The sequence below is a fragment of the Chiloscyllium plagiosum genome, unplaced genomic scaffold, assembly GCF_037043375.1.
Source record: "Chiloscyllium plagiosum isolate Xiang-an unplaced genomic scaffold, Cpla_swu_hap1 HiC_scaffold_14, whole genome shotgun sequence".
Classification (NCBI taxonomy): domain Eukaryota; kingdom Metazoa; phylum Chordata; class Chondrichthyes; order Orectolobiformes; family Hemiscylliidae; genus Chiloscyllium; species Chiloscyllium plagiosum.
Window position 1 is genome coordinate 37,575,871 of NW_028270152.1, and position 18,381 is coordinate 37,594,251.

The window sequence follows — 18,381 nt, forward strand, 5'->3', positions numbered from 1 at the left end:
TTAAATATTAGAAATATTTTCGTTGGATTAAATCAAAGTTGTCACAAATCAAATTCTGAAAACTGACCACAATTTCTAGAAAGACTCTGACCAACAGCTCATAAACACAAAAAGACAGGGTGACAAGATGTATCCTCAAGATGTGAGCAAAAGGAAGCTATTGAAACTCATTTTGTAGGAAGGGGAGCTAACAGCACTGATCTCATACAAAGAGACAATGGTCCTGGTCATAAGGATAAAAAGCAATTGTTACATAAAAGCTAGGATGCTTTTTGAAACAGATTCATCCAGGAATCCCATCATAAGATCAAAGCAACTAATCTTTGAAGAAAAAGTTTAATCATATATTTTCTGAATCTCTGCCTCTACCTGCTAGGAAGCAGATTGCTGTTAACATTGAGAAGATCTGCTACGCGTTTAACTGATGACATCACACAAGTCGTCAGGCACAGCTAAGACAGCGTCTGTGGGGTATGTACTTTGTTCCTGCAGGTCGCCATTTTAAAACTGGCCTTCACAAACAAAGGATTTGGTGTGAATACAGCATGGCCTACTTCAAAAACAAACAGAAATTAAAAATCACCTCTGCTTACATACACAAGAGGAAAACAATAATTAATTCAATTCATCTCTCTCCTTGTCCATGACAATTTTATGATCACCAAACTCCCAACTGGACTCTTCATTGTCTTCTTGAGTATTGCCTTTCCCCTCGTGTAAGATGAACTTGCAATTAGTTTCCCAGAACTAGCTACCAGCAAGAGTTTGTGAAGTACTGAAGGATTGCTAGTTTAGTGAAGAGAGAAGCACCAGCAATAGCAAGACTGGGTAATCAGCTTTTGAGGAAACTGCATAATGACTCCAGTCCCAGTCTGCGTCAGGGAAGTGAAAGTTCCCCATGATTGGAGCCAAACCTTAGTATTGCTATTTCCATCATGTGCTCAGCAGTTTTATTTTTATTATTTTTGTTTTAATTACACATTTTTTTAAATTGCAGCAAAATAATGACTTAAAATTCAGCACAACGTTATTTGGTAAAACCTGTCAGCAAGAACTTTTTCTGGTTTATTTATTACACCTATTTATAGGACACATCTTTTAAGAGATGCATCCTCTAACTGCCATGTGGAAATGATATGATCACAAATCGAGGATGAAATTTAGACATTTATTTAAACAAAAAGTTACCTGAAGCTGATATAAATACGAAAGTGTTAAATAAATAAGTAGGAATTTTAAAAATAACTTAATGAACTGGAAACTCTCAGTTGAATTTACCTACATACTCCAGATACTGTAATTTTTCCCTCAATGTGAGCGGAAAATGAATGAGAAATGGAATAATAGTTCATTTGATAGAATACTGCTTTCCAATGGATCTTCAGCAGGAATTCAGACTGAAATCCTAATACTCATAAGAAATGAAGTGGATTTTAATCCTCTATTTCATAAATTTTCAAAATGAGACAGAATACTCATCACCTATAATGGGATTATTCACATTGTTCTGGCATCAAATAATTTATTCCCTCCATATACTTATGTGCGTACGTTTTTGAAATGCACAAAGCAGCACATCACCGACAGAGTAAACCACAAACAGTTAACCTATCTTGTTAACTATTCAAACAAAGACCAGCCGATGCTGGTCAAGTGCTAAACCTCTCTTTATATTTCCCTGTTCTTCCTCATCTGGCTTAACAAATTGATGAAACTCCAGGAGGAGAAAGGAAGTTTGAGAACCACAGTTTGCACGGCCAACATTCCTCTGGCAGCGAAACAGGAATCCGGGTTCCATGGAGGTTATATAACATAAGTTCCATCTGGGATTTGGCCAATTTACCAAGAAAACAAACTGTCTGAAAGTGGAAATAATTTGCCAACAGCTTTCATTGCTTAGAGTGTGATATCAGCAGCCAAATACGCAAGACTTCCACTTGATTCCTTTTAACACTAGCATCTCATTGAAACATACACTGTAAAGATTCTGGGCATTGATGCTATCGTAAGGAATGTCATCCAATACGGAGGAGAAAGTGAGGACTGCGGTTGCTGCAGATCAGAGTTGAGAGTCATGTCATCCAGCATGTGTGGCATTTGGAAGCAACAAGATGAAGGAACAGCAATATATTTTTAGGTAAGAAAACTGTGCGAGTTAGAGAGGAACTCATAGATGTTGATTTTCCCATGCACCTGTTTCATCTGTTCCTCTAGGTTATAGAGCCCACACATTTAAAAGGTCATACAAGGACGATGTGCTGAGTTGCTGAAGTCCATCCTGGAGATTTTACATTAAGCATCAAAGGGAGGTAGCTATGGTCTCTCTTGTTGGCAACAGTCATTGCCTGATACTATAGTACCATATTGTACACATCAGCCCAAGCCTCAACAATGTCCACATCTTGATACATAATGAACTGTCCTCTTTCATTATCTAGTGGTAGTGGTAGTGAACAATCAGCAAACATCTTCATTTCAACCTCATATTGGAGAGAATGCCATTGACAAAGTCGTTAAGGATAGTTGGTCTCAGGCATGACTTAAAGAGCTCCTGAAGTGATGTGATGGGATTGAGATAATTGACCTCCAACAACAGCAACAATCTTTCTTTATGCAAGAATGACTCCAACCAGTGGAGTTTTCCCATATTCTCAGACTTCAACTTTGCTATGAGTCTTTGGTACCACACTCAATCAAATGCTGACTTAATGTCCAAGCTCTCACCCCATACCGGTTTGTCAACATTTGGACCAATATATATTGAGATGAGAAGCTAACTGGCCCAGGCAAAACCTAAAATGTGTTTGAGTGAGCAAGTTATTGAGATTGATAGTTTGAAAGCAGACTGATTTGCTGCAAATCGACTAGGTTGGTTTTTACTTGTGGACTTGAAATAGTTAATAAGGTGATAGTGCCCCTGCCTCTGGAGCAAAAGGACTGACTTCAAGTCCTACCAGCCTTGGAGGTGTGCCATAACATGGCCAACCAGATTGATTAAAATAATTATACTTGGTTAATTTTCCACATTACTGGGTAGACACCAATGGTACAACTGTACTGGAGCAACTTAGCAAGGGGAATGCCGAGTTCTGGAGCACAAGTCTTGAGTACTATTGTCAAAATGCTGTCAGGGCCCATGGCCTTGGCAATATCCTGGATTTTCAGTCATTTCTTGTTTTTGCATAGTTAGAGACCGGCACCTCTGATCCAGGGGACCACAGAAGGAGGACAAGATGGATCATCCACTTATCATTTACAGTTGAAGTTACCTGCAAATAATTCAGCCTTGTCATTTGCCCTCATGTTTTTGATTCCCCATCATTGAGAATATTTGTGGAACCTCCTCCTCCTACTCATGGTTTAATTGACAACTACCGTATACAACTGGATATAGTAGGATTACAGACCTTTGAAGTGATTTGCTGTGTAGGCTTGCTTAGGTCTGCCTCATCACAGATCAGCTCTTCTGTTTGGTATGCAAATGTTATAGCTTCACCAGAGTGACACCTCATTTTAGTGTTGCCTGGTGCTGCTCCTGACGTATTCCTGTCCAGCACAGTGCTCACGCCACATAACACAATTGAAGATTTCATTGATATGAAGACAGGACTTCACCTCCACAATAACTGTGCAATGGACATTCCAAACAACACTGTCATGGATAGATGCATCCGCCACGGATGGTTTGGTGAGGATGAGGTCAAATAGATTTTTCCTTTTTGTTAATTCGCTCAACAGTCAGCTTAGACAATAATTGTGTTCCAGAGCCAATTTTGGTTTTGGACAAATAAATCACTCACCCTGAAAATGTTTTATGCCCCTTCCAAATTTTAATGCTTCCTTTAATTTATGTTGAACAATTATCAATTATCAACTAGAGTTTGGCATTAAGTGATCATCAGCAGATGGCTTCCTAGGCTTTATGTTACCACACAACACAGGGTTTTGTTTGGTTTGGAGTCAATGTTGTGGACTTCCAAGGCAGCCCCAGTCAACTATACAGCACTGTCCCACATATGCCAAGGATGATGACAAATGGCACCATAACACAAAATGTCCGGGTTTTAAATAATCAAAATTCAATTTTAAACTAAATAAAATGACAGACTTCTCTCAATGCTATTTCTAACAGCTCCTCAATCATTTACAAAGACTGAACTGTACTGTATTTAGCTGATTTTGGTGCACTAGGACATTCTGTTAACTTGGGAACTCAAACAAAATCAACCTAGTTTTGCTTCTCATCACTATCCAGTGATCCCTACTAGGAACTCCATCTGTATGGACAGAAGGAAAACTGTCTGTAAAATCTCCTTTATCAAATAGCTTCCAAACACTCACCAAGTTCACACACAAGTGGACACTTGTGGGAAATAATTGCAGACTGTCACTTCTAGAACATCATCACATTTAGGACAAAAAACTTAGAGGTACAAAAGGAAGACTAAACAAAACTATACTGGTGCTTAAAAACAAGGCATTGGTGCATTGAAATTTGAGATCCTGCAACCTATTCATTTTAATTTACTGTATAAACTTTGACGTGACCACATTCCAAGCAAAATTATTAGTAATGCCCCAAGCCATGTTTAAACTCTAAATATTCTCAAGTTCTCACCAAACTTAATTTTGAGAGTCTTAGTAATTTTGATACGCTGTTGCTGTTATCTCACGATGAATAGATTTCAGCCAAGAGCATAACTATGGCTTGGAAACATTCTCAATTAAAACAGTTTGTTAGGTTTAGAGAGAAAATACAAGAAGCATCCCTGGAAAATGATCCCAGAAGTAAATAGTGTAATTGCTTAATCTGATGCATGAATGCCTAAATGGCATATTGGAATCTTGCTGTGAATATAGTACTGCCCAAGTCTATAAATGTTACTGTTTAGTACTTTAATCAATTTTCCCAAATTGTTGCCACTTGGGGAGAAAAACCTAAATATACAGCAATATAATCTTTTGTTTAGTATTTCTCCTCAAAATAAAGTACAATTTCGAGCTTTGAAAAGAGGATAAATGCTTGCAACAGTCCTTAAAAGGAACATCAAGGGTATTATTGATGCCTGTTAATTTTCTTCACATATGCATAGACTGGGTTGCCTCTGTGACAATACTATGAAGAAATGTCATGTTACTGCATATGGCTTTAGAAACACCATAAAATTGGAACAAGCAAACAATTTCAGAGAGGGTTTTCAAAAAGAAAATAATCTTAATGAAGTTCAAAAAAACATGGATCGGGTCACATTTTCCAATTTATGCTCAACCATGAGGACAATATTGTTTAAGCTAGAGCAATCTTTAAGAATATACATTGTCCCAAAGTAAGAGTATGTGGTAGGATGACTACAGTGTCAGCTTCCAAATAAGCATTTTGATTTAGGATCTTTGGACTTTACAAGATAAAACAAAAATTTTGAACAAAACTGATGTTTAATAAAAATGTAGAGGGAGTGTTCAGGGGCATTGGAAATGGGAAATATGAAGAGATTGGAGATTTGGGCAGTAGGAATGCACCAGACCCAATGCAATCAGTGACAGTTCTTGCCTATTAATGGGAATTGTTATGGATCAGACCAACTGTCTCATTAAAGTTAGCTGAGACTGCAACCTTTTCGTATTTTTAAAGGCAAGTGTAAGGCATTGTGTTCCTGAAACAATTCGATTGGTTAAACTACCAGGCTTGAAGCAAAACACACTTTATTATTACACTATATTTAAAATACAAACAAGAGAAAGAATTGAAGTAACAACTGCATTTATAAACTTAACAGAATAAAATATTATTTAACTACTAAACAGCAATATAGTAACATCCCATAAACATACCCCTGGCAAAGTAAATTCAGTAAAATAGTTAGTCTCACATGCAATTCTAGCAGCAGGGAGAGATTCTAAGCTTTTAGCTGCAACAGAGAGAGAGTAAATAACAGCTTTCACATCCAACTTCAAGACCTGAGCAACTGCTGAATGTTAAACTAAGATCCTGGTTCTATGGGAGCTTGATTCCACCCCTTCATGCTGCTTCTATTGTTCCAACTTAAAACAGACTGCCCTTCACCTCTGTCTCAACCTCTCTTCACAAAAAAAGGACAAAACTACACCTCTTAAAGCCACAGTATCATTACAGAATACATGACGCATCGCACAATTCAGTGCCACAGTGTGGATGGAGTTAGTCACTCATTGCACTTAGCTACCTATTCAATGGACTTATGAAAAGCCAACATAACGTACTATAGAATATAGAAACAGCACCCATCTATTTCTCTGGGATGATGAAAGATATATGTTATGCAATTAAGTACAAGGTACAACACTGCCGATTCAAACCAGATATCTATGCACTTGCATCCCCATACCGAGAGCAATTCAATTAAGTAACGTGGTGTACCTATATCTAGGGCTCATGAAGGGAGGGAGAAATGTCATAGCACATCCTTTTGGCCATTTTTTCATGGATAGGATTTCAAATCAAAAAGTTAATCTTGAATAGATTTTAAAAGCACAATATATTTGAGCAAATTTAAAAATAAGTTCTGAGATATTAAACGATGAGCTTGAATATAGAAGTTCATGTGTTTTAATTATAGAATCACAGAATAGCTCCAGCATGGGGATTAGGCCCATCAAGTTCATACTGGCTCCCTGCAAATATAATTTATTTAGCCCACTTATGCACTCTTTCTTCTTAGACCTGCCATTTTGTTTTCTCTTTCAGATGTTGAACTAATTCCCCCTCAAAAGTCACAATTGAATGTGCCATCAATTCCCTGAAGGCAGTTAATGCTGGATCACAACTGTTTATAGTGTAGAAAAGATTGTCCTGCTTTGGTGGAAATTTTGCTACTTTGTCAATCATTTTAAATTTGTGCACTCTGGTCCTTACCCCTTCTGTCAATGTGATTGCTTCCCTTCTAATTACTCAATCTTGATGCTTCATCCCTTCACCAAAATCTCTTCTCAGTCTTCTCTAAAGGAGAAAACCCCCACTTTCTCAAGCCTAAGTAAATTAAGTCCTTCATTCTGGAATAATTCTCACAAATCTTTTCTGCACCCCTTATGAAGGCTTTGCACTCTTCTTTTTTGAGAAAGTTGATTCATTTAGATATTGCAGAATTGTAAATCCATTATTTTCGTAGGGAAGCATGCAGGCTACATATTAACATTCAGAGCCTTGTCCTTTGAAGGCAGAAAGAACATGTACACACATTGTGCCTACTTCAACTTACAATAGGTGACAGGCATTCTCTGGTTCATTCCTCAGAGCAATGCCTTGACCAGAGTGAACTGGTTTAGTTTAAAATTTAAAGAGATCTTGACAATTAACTGTCAGTAAGTCACACTTTCACTTCGTACTGTAATAGATAGATTGTTAGAAGGTATTTGATCTTGGTCCGAGAACAGCCAGGACAGAAGCAAAGCAGCTATGTTTAAAAGCAAGCTCAATAGCCACACAGAAGGTTTTAACACAGGAAGCACCAGAACATGCAGGTTCAATACAAAGAGTGATCAGTGTCTTATCTGTGTCTGACATGATTGAAGCCGTGAAGCCGTACAGAATTGAGGTGGAGAGGTGGGTGTCAACATGAGTGGAGACATTTATATAGAGAGAGGGTGATGAATCCAGGAGAGAGGGTGATGAATCTAGGACAAAGAGCAGGATGAAATCAAAAATGAAGCTGAAAACATTGCAGGTGAAAAGTTGCACAGTGCAGAGGTTGAGAAAGGACAGCAATGAAGTTATCTCAGAGAGATTGTGTGCTTATGGTACTTATGGGTAGTACGAGAGAAAAGATTTAAATAATAAGTAAACCAGTAGAACTAGATTAAAATGGTCAAAAGGAGGACAAAGTGGGAGAGTATTAGGTAAATTGATTAAGGTGCCATTCGTTGATGAGAACTATCGTGATGGTCTGGCTGATCAAATGGTTTCAGGCTGTTGATGCAAAAGCCCACAATAAAAAAATTATGGATAGCAAAAGCCTTGTTCATCAGTAAAGAGACTGTAACTGCCATTATCAGCAGGAATTAAGTGATGGATGTCTGAAACATGTAAATCTATTGCAACAGTGTGGAAATTGATCTATTGGGGTCAGGATTTGTCCTATTTAGGCTACAAATAAAACTGACAAGATTGTCCTCCAAGAGGTATCATGATTGGAGAGTCCAGCTTTCACTCTGGACATTAATGGATCTGATCTTTTCACAAAGGGGTTGTTTGGTTGGATATTTAATCAATAACAATAAACAGAGTAGTATCTGTGTTCATCCACTGATAGCTACATGTCCTGGGATCAATACACATTGCTCAACCAATATCAACTTATTAAAGCAAATTATTGGTTATCATCAAATCACAAACACAAAAACACATAAATTAATATTTACAAGAGAGATGTGGAGAAAGGTTGTGATTGCCGATTCACTGGCAGCCCACAAGGTTAATATTGGTAGATATCAGACAGGGAAATGGTTAGAAAGATCAATTACAGCAGCTATGCTAAATGGGAAGGTCAGAGTGAAAGTATGATGAGGTAGCTGCATTCTGACATGCAGAAGTCCCAGTTACAAATGCCTCAATGGATATCTAAAAGGTACACAGACAGAAGCTGCAGGTTTATCTCAGTCAAAAGTGGGGCATTGATGAGATTGAACTGAATGAGCTGTTGATATGGGTACACTTAATGCTTTGTATGTTCACCTTCCTGTAGACCAAAATAGCTTAATGTTTCAAATCAAACATTGCCTGAACTCACTAATTTTATCTTGCTTCAAAGGGACTGGACAAGACCAGTTCAGATTATAGGATATGCTAGTACTTTATCACTGGATCATGCACAGGTACAAAAATATTTCGGCTGACATGAGCCAACCTCCAAAAAAAAATTAAGTTTTTTTTTAAAAAAACAAAACTGACGTCACTGAAAAGGGGGTTTTTAATGGAAGAAATTTACCATCAAAAGATGGAATAAATTGTCATCACTAAAATATGATCAGATGTTTTTCAACAATTTAAACATTTAAATCCAATGGCATCTGTCAGAGCATCATGAATGATCATTTTTAAAATAGAAGGGTAAAATTCTATTCCATCACAATCTTTATGATTTCAATCAATTTCTTTACAAACAAGAATTGTGTAATATAAAATTGAGGCAAATAAAGTGATTCAGTTAGTGTGATCTACAACTTTGCAATGTCTGACAAATAGGCTCCTTTTTCAAAGCTAAAATAAGGCATTATATAATTTCTGGAATGCAAGGCAACATTTTGCTTTTGTACCATTTTATTATGTTGGGGTTTTGTTACTGTGTTGCCAGCATCCAAATACAACAATTCATCACAAAGTATACTGGCATATGGCTATACACCAATGGTGTACTTTGGCAATCTTGATCCAAACATAATGTTTTCTATTTTTGCTGCTGAAGCAAGAGCCCTCGCCACTGACCTGGAAAAAGTTCACTGAGAGATGTTCCAACTTTGTAGCAAGAACTTGATCTCTTTTGATTAAACATAGCATTCTTAATGCAAGTTCCCTGCGTGGAGCTATAGTGATGTGATCAAGCTGTTCAAGCAACCAATCACATTAAAGGCATTTTACAGACAGCAATCCAGTAAATGAAAGACATTACAATAAAACACTTGTTATAAACTTTGGAGAGAGAGATTGAGACGTATTCAAGGATGATGGCAAAGGTTAAAATGTCATGAAGTTTTTTTAAAAAATTACATGTCACTGTGAAGACATTTGACAATATTCCAAATACTGTTTAGTGGTTAGGCACCTTAAAATCTAGCTACATCTCCTTAAATAAGGCTTAATCTTTTATGAGATTTCTAACATTGGCACATGAGTGGAAAAGGGAATGTGCTCACCAGGTTTGATTTTACTAGCTTAGTTACTTGGGTGGTTGGGACAAAGCTACACTGCATAGCCTATGGCATTCATTTGCATTTATCCTAAATTCTAAATCATTAAATCCTGAAATTGTGGTCATATTCAGAGTGGTAATGATGATGAACCCTGGCACTCCATTGTAAAACATCCACAAATTGCAGGCCAATAAACAGTGCAACAATGCCATAGCAACCACACTATTTTTTTTAATTGATTTGACTTTTTACTGCCAAATAAATGACCACTATCCTTGGATACGGTTTTATTCAGAGGGTTTACTGCCTTCTGCCATTTTCCAGATTCTCTCTCGTACAAATTACTTCACCTTGTGCCAACATTCATTTGCACCATGAACAAAGCCTTTGTTTGGGTTTCCTCCAACCTTTACAATCTTTGCAAGTTTGTGTGAAAACAATTGGTCAAGGACCGTCATCTTACAGGTCCACTTAGGTACAAACACTGTCATAGGAGTCTTTCTACTAAGTAGGTGGTTTTTTTTTAAAAAAGATGGTCTGCTACAATTCAAATAACTTCCTGTGGAAGTCAGTTGTATCAACATCCTGCTGTTTTGTGTGTCATGAAGTATTTAACTGTGGATATGACTTTAGGTTCTCAGCATGAGCTCTACAAACTAACTGCTCCAGGGCAAATCTCTGTCTGTAGAGTGTATTCTAGTTCCAGATGAACAATCTAAAAGAAAGTTGTTACAAATTTAATATAATGTATAAATAAACTTTCTTGATCAATTTATTATGCAAATCTACCTTCAAAATGTTCACCCAGAAGACTGATTGCGCAACATGGACTGGTTACCTGGCAACACATCAGGAATTGCTCATATTTACATAGATTTTTCAGCAACCTCACAATAACGTGCAAAATAAACTACAGAATTTTTGGACACTACTTCCAATGCCGACTGGATAGCTGTTCAAAATTCTTTGTCGACTGCTGCAATTGTAGTAGGATTCTATAGATCAATTAAAAAACAAACAATTTAAACATTGCTGTATTACTAGCTGGGCCTAGGCCAGGTTCAGACATCATGGGCTGAATGAACTTTTTCTAGTCCTTAATTTTTCTTTGCTTCTATAACTTTACGAAGTTGCTGAATTCAGAATCTGTTGCTTTCAAAATTCTTCAACATACATTATTTAGTAAAATTGGCTTCTGCAACTTTGATTTTTATGGATTGTCTTAAATTCCTGACCCCTCATGAAGTAGCTGGCTAGAATTCAGACCTTCTTCCTCTTGTATTCATTCATTTTCAGTATTAGTGACAGTGCTGACTCTTATAGCTAGGCTAAATAGACCAAGTTGTCACAACTTAACTGGGAAGAATGCAGATCCCACCATCCCAAAGGTGTCCCAAAAAGTGCACATGTATAAAACCAATAAGATCTGCTACACAGGACAAAAGCAATTCACACCAGGTTTTCTTCAGTAAAAGTTACAGTAAAACAAACCCTCAACTAACTGTAAAACACTCAATTTGGAACAATATCAGTGAAAAGAAAGGTTTTGTGATTTATGTGACATAACCATATCTTATCAAAACTTCAAATACACAACTCAATCACAATTAAGATAAACAAAGGCAAATGATTTAAACTATATGCTTTGGATGGAAAAATAAAGTAGACAAGGTAAACGAAATTCTGAAGATCAAAAGTCCAGACAAAATACAAACTCACTGTACAAATACAAAATACTGTACATAGACATGGAAACAGATCCTTCGGTCCAACTTATCCATGCCGACCAGATATCCTAATCTAATTTTTAAACTTGCTAAACGCTTTCAGTTATAGCAGTCCAACTTAATTTTCAATTTTTGAAACTGTAAACTGAAATGTATGTGGTTTCTTATGAAGGTCAAATCACAGGCTCAAACGTAGCCATTCTTTCAAAAAAACATTTTGATAGCTTTGGCTTTATTGTGCAGAAGGGAACCACTTAATAAGTACTGTACATGATCTGGTTAGGATTGCCATTACTACATGCATCAACTTGTCCACAATCTAGTAAAAAGTGCTGGTAACAATGGTTGTTGAAAACATAACATTTGAACATTTACTGAACAAGATTTGTTTGTGAACTGGATGAAACAACCTTGGCACAGCTCAGGTTCTCGAAACCTGGTGTTTCATCCAGTTCACAAACAAATTTTTTTTGATAGAGCTTTTCTTCTCACTTATGAGTCTTTACGCTATTTATGAGCAATACTTTTCAGGAGTTAAACATTGCTGCAATGTGATTACTACAGAACCATCAGTAATTGCTGTTTAAAAAAAAACTCATTCATTAATGTCTTTTAGGGAAGAAAATCTACCATTTTTCTGTGGTCTGGCTTACTTGTGACTCCAGACCCATTGGAATGTTGGGACTTTTAACTGGTCCCCCCCCCGACAAAAGGTAGCAAGTCACTCAGTTAACGGGCAATGAGGATGTGCAGCAAATGCTCGTGACACTCACATCCAAATGCTTTGCCTATGACTCCCACACCCCATGAAAATAGAATTAGAAAAAAAAATGCATACTTTATAATCCAGATCAGGTCACTTGTTGTTAATGTAAGCATTTTAGACTTGAGAGCAATAGGGCTACAAATGGCCTTATAAATAAACTAGCTAAAATCAGACAACATTTTTTATACCATAAAATAGCTGAACTGCAAGTATTTCATTTTACAGGCTGTGTGCATAGATTTTGTCATTGTACAGGAAAATACACAGAAATGTTCAGTTTAATCAGGAATGTTTTGGAAAAATTAGGTTGGAAGTTTTCTATTATCTGGTTCCTCAGTTGACAAGAGTGTTTTTAAGTGATGCTGCTGCTGAATAAATAGTGTGAAAATACAATTATAGCGATTAGAAACACGGCCAGGTAGATCTCATTGACTAGGAGATTCTTGATTGGGGGGGGGGGGGGGGGGGGGGGGGGGTGGTGGTATTCTGGGCCACTCAGGGAGTCCTGGCTGACAGATAAGTACAGAGGTACTGTCCCTACTCCTGGATCGGGGGGGGGGGGGGGCCATGTTCGAGTCCTACCTGTCTAGAGACTGGTTTAAAATTTTTTGGGCACACTTTCAGCCACTGCTGACAATATCCGAATATGGAGACAAAAAGATCCCTTCCTGGCAAAACTAAAACAGCTGGTGGTAATGGGGGGAACAGAAGGGCCATCACAACTAGGGATTGAAGCCTTTCTGGTTCTGGCGATACCAGATCACTGTAGATGACAGAACTTCACTATGGGCAGTAAGAGTGATTGTCCTGAGTAAAGGTCACTGTTGGATACTGGCTGAACTCTACGAGGGTCATCCGGGGATTTCCAAGTTGAAGATGTTGGCAAGAAGTTATGTCTGGTGGTCAGGATTGGATGTCAACATAGATGCATTGGTGGTGCAGTGCCTAGAGAGGGTCAGGAAGGACAAAATTTACCACAGGCAGTGTCCCCACATTTGTGAGAATGGCCTGGTAAACCCTGGATTCAGCTACATGTCGACTATGCTGGTCCTTTCATTGGCACAAAGGTTCCTGGTCATTGTGGATGTCCACTCAAAGTGGTTCAATGTGCATACAGTTCATTCAGCAAACTTAAGGATGATGAATAGAAAGCTGCGATCATCGTTTGAGATACATGAACCCCCGGAAGTATTGGTCACAGACAATGGGACGTCATTCATCAGCAGGGAGTTTGAATATTTCTTAAAGTCAAATGGCATTTGGCACATAGGGACGACTCCTTACCATCCTTCATCCAACGGTCTGGTGGAAGGATAGTCCAGCTAAGTTGCTGATGGGAAGAAGGCTCCACACCAGGTTAAGCCTGTGTGTGTGTTGAGTGTGTGTGTGTGTCTGTCTGTTGCGGGGGGCGGGGGGGGGGGGCGGGAAGGGCGTGGTTTGGTGGGGAAGCAACAGAAAAGCCAATGTCAGCTACATGTCTCCTCTATGCAAGTTTATTTCTGGGGATAAAGTTATATGCTGGAACCACAGAAATGGCCCAGTATGGGTATGAGGCAAGGTCGACAGAAAGTCAGGTCCCATGACCTACAACGTTCAGATAGATGGACTAGACGAAAGCAGCTACTGAGAAAAATAGGACAGGAACAAAACATATCTGGCCCTCAGAACAGTCAAAAAGGCCTGTCAGAAACCATGGCCTTTCTTTCTCCATCTAGTGTTGAGGAAATCTCAGAGTGCAAGAGGGACACGGTCTCAGCACTGTTACCATCGGAAGAGGAGAAGAAAACTGTCCTGAGACGTTCCGGGCGCAAGAGATGGGCTACAGCCTGGGACATGCCACCAGTGTCAGAGTCCAAATCAGGAAATGATCCTGGGGTGAAAACATCAAGGAGTAGCTACTAGAGAAAGAACAGGGCTGCATTATGCATTCCTGGACCTGGGAGGGATTGGGGGTAGTGGTTGGAGCCACGGCCAGATGGATCCCATTGACTTATGAAGTTCTTGATTAGGGTTGTTAACCTGGGTCAATCAGGGAGCTCTGGCTGATGGATGTAAGGAGATTAAGGTCTCCTCCATCTAGGGACTGGCTTTGAGCTGGCCAGTCAAAGCCCATGTACATGTAATTAAAGGGTGACTTGATGATGGTATACCTGCTTCTGTGCCGTTACTTCAGCAATGTAACCGTAAACAAGGTAAGTGGCATCCTCTTAAAATGATACACTAGGTTTAATAATAAAGGAGATGTCTATAATTGTTTCTTTAGTCCTCTTGAAAAATACAACTTTTAAGAAGTTCAATTTCAGCATCTTCCAGTGCTTCAATGATCATATTATCAGAAAAGAAGAGTGAACTTAAAAGTAAATTAAAGGAACATACAACTTTTAATATTATGTAGTTTTAGCACACTGATTTCTTTGGAACTTTTATTAAAACAATCTTGAGTTGCAATAATGTTTCAATCATACACACACAGCTTTCAAATATGGTAAAACCAAACAGGACAGGCTAAAAATTAATGTACAGACTAAGCTGCTTTTTGAGCATTTTATAAAATTACTGGAAGTTTTTTTAATACTGAAGAAAGTCTGGCCATTTTCATATGTTTGCAAAAGACTAAGCATTTACTAATTGCGAAGTGAAACATCATGCAGGATTCTGAGACCAACAATGCAATGTGATTTTGACATTAGAGTGTGTATTTTTTGTTTATCAAGACCAATCTTGACAATTTTCATTGTGCAAGTCTTTTGCAGTCATAGAAGTGTCTGAATGTTAATAGTTGAAAAACAATACATTAAGGTTAATTTCATTTGCACCTATTCTTACATTCTTAGCTGGCTTTTCTCACCAATCTTACTCACCTATTGAATAAGATGCTATCACTGAAGTATTCTTCTTATAATTATATGGCCTCACCATTAAAAACAAATTCAATTTACTCCACAAACCTTTTACTCAGCTAACAGACCAACTGAATTTAAAAATTATGACGACAGTCATAAATCAATGTATCCCAATCAATGAAAGATTGGTTGGTTGATAACTGAGGATAGTGGCACAATCAAGCACTATACAGCAACTGACTACAGTATTCATGCAACCTCATTAAAGGACAGGTTAGTTTGACCAATAAAATTGCAATGACACCTCTTTCAATGTTTTTGGAAACACCTATGAGAAAAACTTTAGCAGTGATAGCAACCATTGAAGATCATATAGCTTTAGATATATACAACAGCAATTTTTCTATATTTTTGATGTTTAGAAAAATGTGCTGTCATTGCATTTAACAACAATAGTGGTCACTAACCGTACATGACTACAGTAGTTTTCTTTTAACAAAATCAGAATAATGGTATAAGCAGTTAAGTTGCAACTCCAGATCAAACAAGAAAGCTATTTCTTAAGTTGAGCCCAATCTGACAGTAACTGACTCACTTTGTGAAATGTAAGATCAAAACTAACAATACCAACAGTGTACTTTGCAGAATAATGAGAGCATTTCAATCAATGCAAAAAACTCAATGAATAGAACAAACATTTTTATAACAATATTGGTGAAGTAAAATGTCCCAGCAATATAAGCAAATAAATTTGACACCATGCTACATAAACCAGCATTAGACAGCTGACCAAAAGCTTAGTCAATGGAGTATGTTTTAAGAAACATGGTTTGCAGAAGTGAAGAACATAGAACAATACGGCACAGAACAGGCCCTTCGTCCCCCGATGTTGTGCTGACCTGTGAACTATTCTCAGCTTGTCCCCCACACTATCCCATCATCATCCATGAAGAGCAGACTTAGGTAGTGAATTTGAAACAGTTAAAGTCAGAGACACCAGTGGTGGATGTACAAGGTTATTATGAATGGTGAAGCTGAAAGATTAAAGTGGGGAGAGACAAAGCCATGGAAGCATCTGAAAACATTGTTGAGGATTTTAAAATGAAGGCATTCTCACATTGTGAGCCAACGTAGGTAAGTGAACACAGTAATGATGACTGAATGGGAAGTGGTGAGAGTGAGAGAGCTGAGATATTGATGAGTTCAGGTCTACAGGTGGAAGATGGGAGGCCAGCAGAGACAGCATTGAAATAGTCAAGTCCAAAAGTAAAAAAAAATCTGGTTGAGATTTTCAGCCACAGATAAGCAGAATCAGAGGTTAAAGACAATGGCTTCACTCCTCTTGATCGTTAGTTGGAGGATATTTCTGCTCAACCACGACTTGATGGTGGAAAATCAGTGTGACAAATTAGATACACTGGAGATATCACAAGGGGTAATGTATGGTAGGGATGGATGTTGTTAACAGACATGCAGAATCTTAGTTCATCTTTTTTTGTCACTGAAGGGTACATTTAGATGAGACATAGGAAGGTGTCAACAAAGATCCTTAAGGGCACCAAAAACAAATGGTGTTAAAACAAGAGGAGAAAGCACTGCAGATCCCTTTTTTGTCCATGATTAGACACATTAGAATAGATCCAGGTAAGGGCAGTCCCATTCAGTTGGATCACAGAGGACGATTTTGTGACCAACCATGACAAAAGAGACAGATACTTTAGCTTTATCACAATTACGTAGGATATGATTGAAAACCTTTCATAAATACCATTTTACTACAGTGGCAAGGACAGAAATTTGATTTGAAAGATTCAAACATGGAGTTCCAGAAACTATGCCAACTAATTTCGAAGGTGTCAACAACACATTCCTGGATTAGAAAGAGGGGTTGGAAATGAGTGGTAATTTGTAAAGAGAGACAATTGTGGATTGCTTTTTAAAGAGGGGTTGATAACAACAAACATGAAGGGGACAGGAAACCATTTACAATATCAGCAAACATTGGGCCAGGGAAGGAATATTTGTGGTCAGCCAGTATGTTAGGATTGGAAATGAGAGGGGACACAGGAGAAGCGGGATTTATGGGTAAAAAGAGCTCAGAGATGATGCGCAGAGATACGTTAGAAGAACTAGAGGATGATGCAAGAAAAGGACGAGGGTGGACAAAGAACTTTCAGGGGAATTTGACCTGATTGACTAGGGAAAGGAAGTGAAGCAGAAGTGACAGCCAAACAGATTATCTCAAACTCAGGGACAAAGACGTGCATGATCGCTCACTTTCGTTCACTATGAATTACTAGTGGAATAAAACTGAAAAATATTTTATCACAATTGAGAAACTACAGTACATTTTAGTTGCAATCAAAATTGATCTATTCTTTTCAAGCACTTTTCATTCCTATTATGAGAACTCTATAAAAATTTAATCTGATTAAGACAAATTTTTCAATTAGTACTTACTTCATCTCTAGCACTTCTTCTAACTGCTTTCTCCGTTCTATCCGTAGATTAGCGAGATGTGCTTCTCGCTCAGCAAGAGACTGTTGTGTTGAGGTTAGCCTGACCTTGGTGGAATCCAGTTCTTGTCTCGTCTTCTCCAGAGTGGCCATCAGTTCTTCTAACTGTCAAGTTAAACCACAGCAAGACTTCAAATAATTTCTTAAATTTACAAATTAGAAATGGTCTATGATCTTCATCAAAAGCAATGATGTCATGACATTTGGTGATCTTAGATTTGAGTGTATCTAACTGTTGAGCCTGGCTTAATTTGTTTGCAGATCAGTGAAGTTCTATAACTTTGCTTAGCTGACTTCACTTTTATTTAAGCTTAACTACATTTCAATCTTAGTCACTGAGTAATAGCAATTTTACAAAAACATTGAGACAGTTATTTCAAACTGCCAACAGGTCACTGACTGCTCGCAGGTCTCCTTTACAACTAATGTTGTGTCAGAGAATATGGTGTTTTATAAATGAAGAAGAATTTATGATTTCTGAGCAACGTACAGTGTTATTAAAATTATCTCTGTGTAGTTTGCTGCATGTTAAATTAAGGCCACAAAGTGTAAATGCTGTGCATTGTTTAAAACAATGAGTGAGACTGGCTATCTTATACTTTTTAAATTGTGGGGTATGTAAATTTGAGTATTTGACCCTTGAAGTG

The 18,381-nt window shown here is 37.8% G+C and overlaps 1 protein-coding gene across 10 annotated transcripts in view; it reads right to left on the reverse strand.

Moving 5' to 3' along the window:
* erc2 (ELKS/RAB6-interacting/CAST family member 2) overlaps positions 1-18,381 on the reverse strand; it is an 846,554-nt gene that overhangs the window by 287,668 nt on the left and 540,505 nt on the right. For all 10 annotated transcript variants that reach the window (XM_087994311.1, XM_087994312.1, XM_087994315.1 and 7 more), the window contains one exon: positions 17,679-17,839. In XM_087994311.1, coding sequence (XP_087850437.1) covers positions 17,679-17,839 — 161 coding nt within the window. The remainder of the gene's footprint in view (positions 1-17,678; positions 17,840-18,381) is intronic.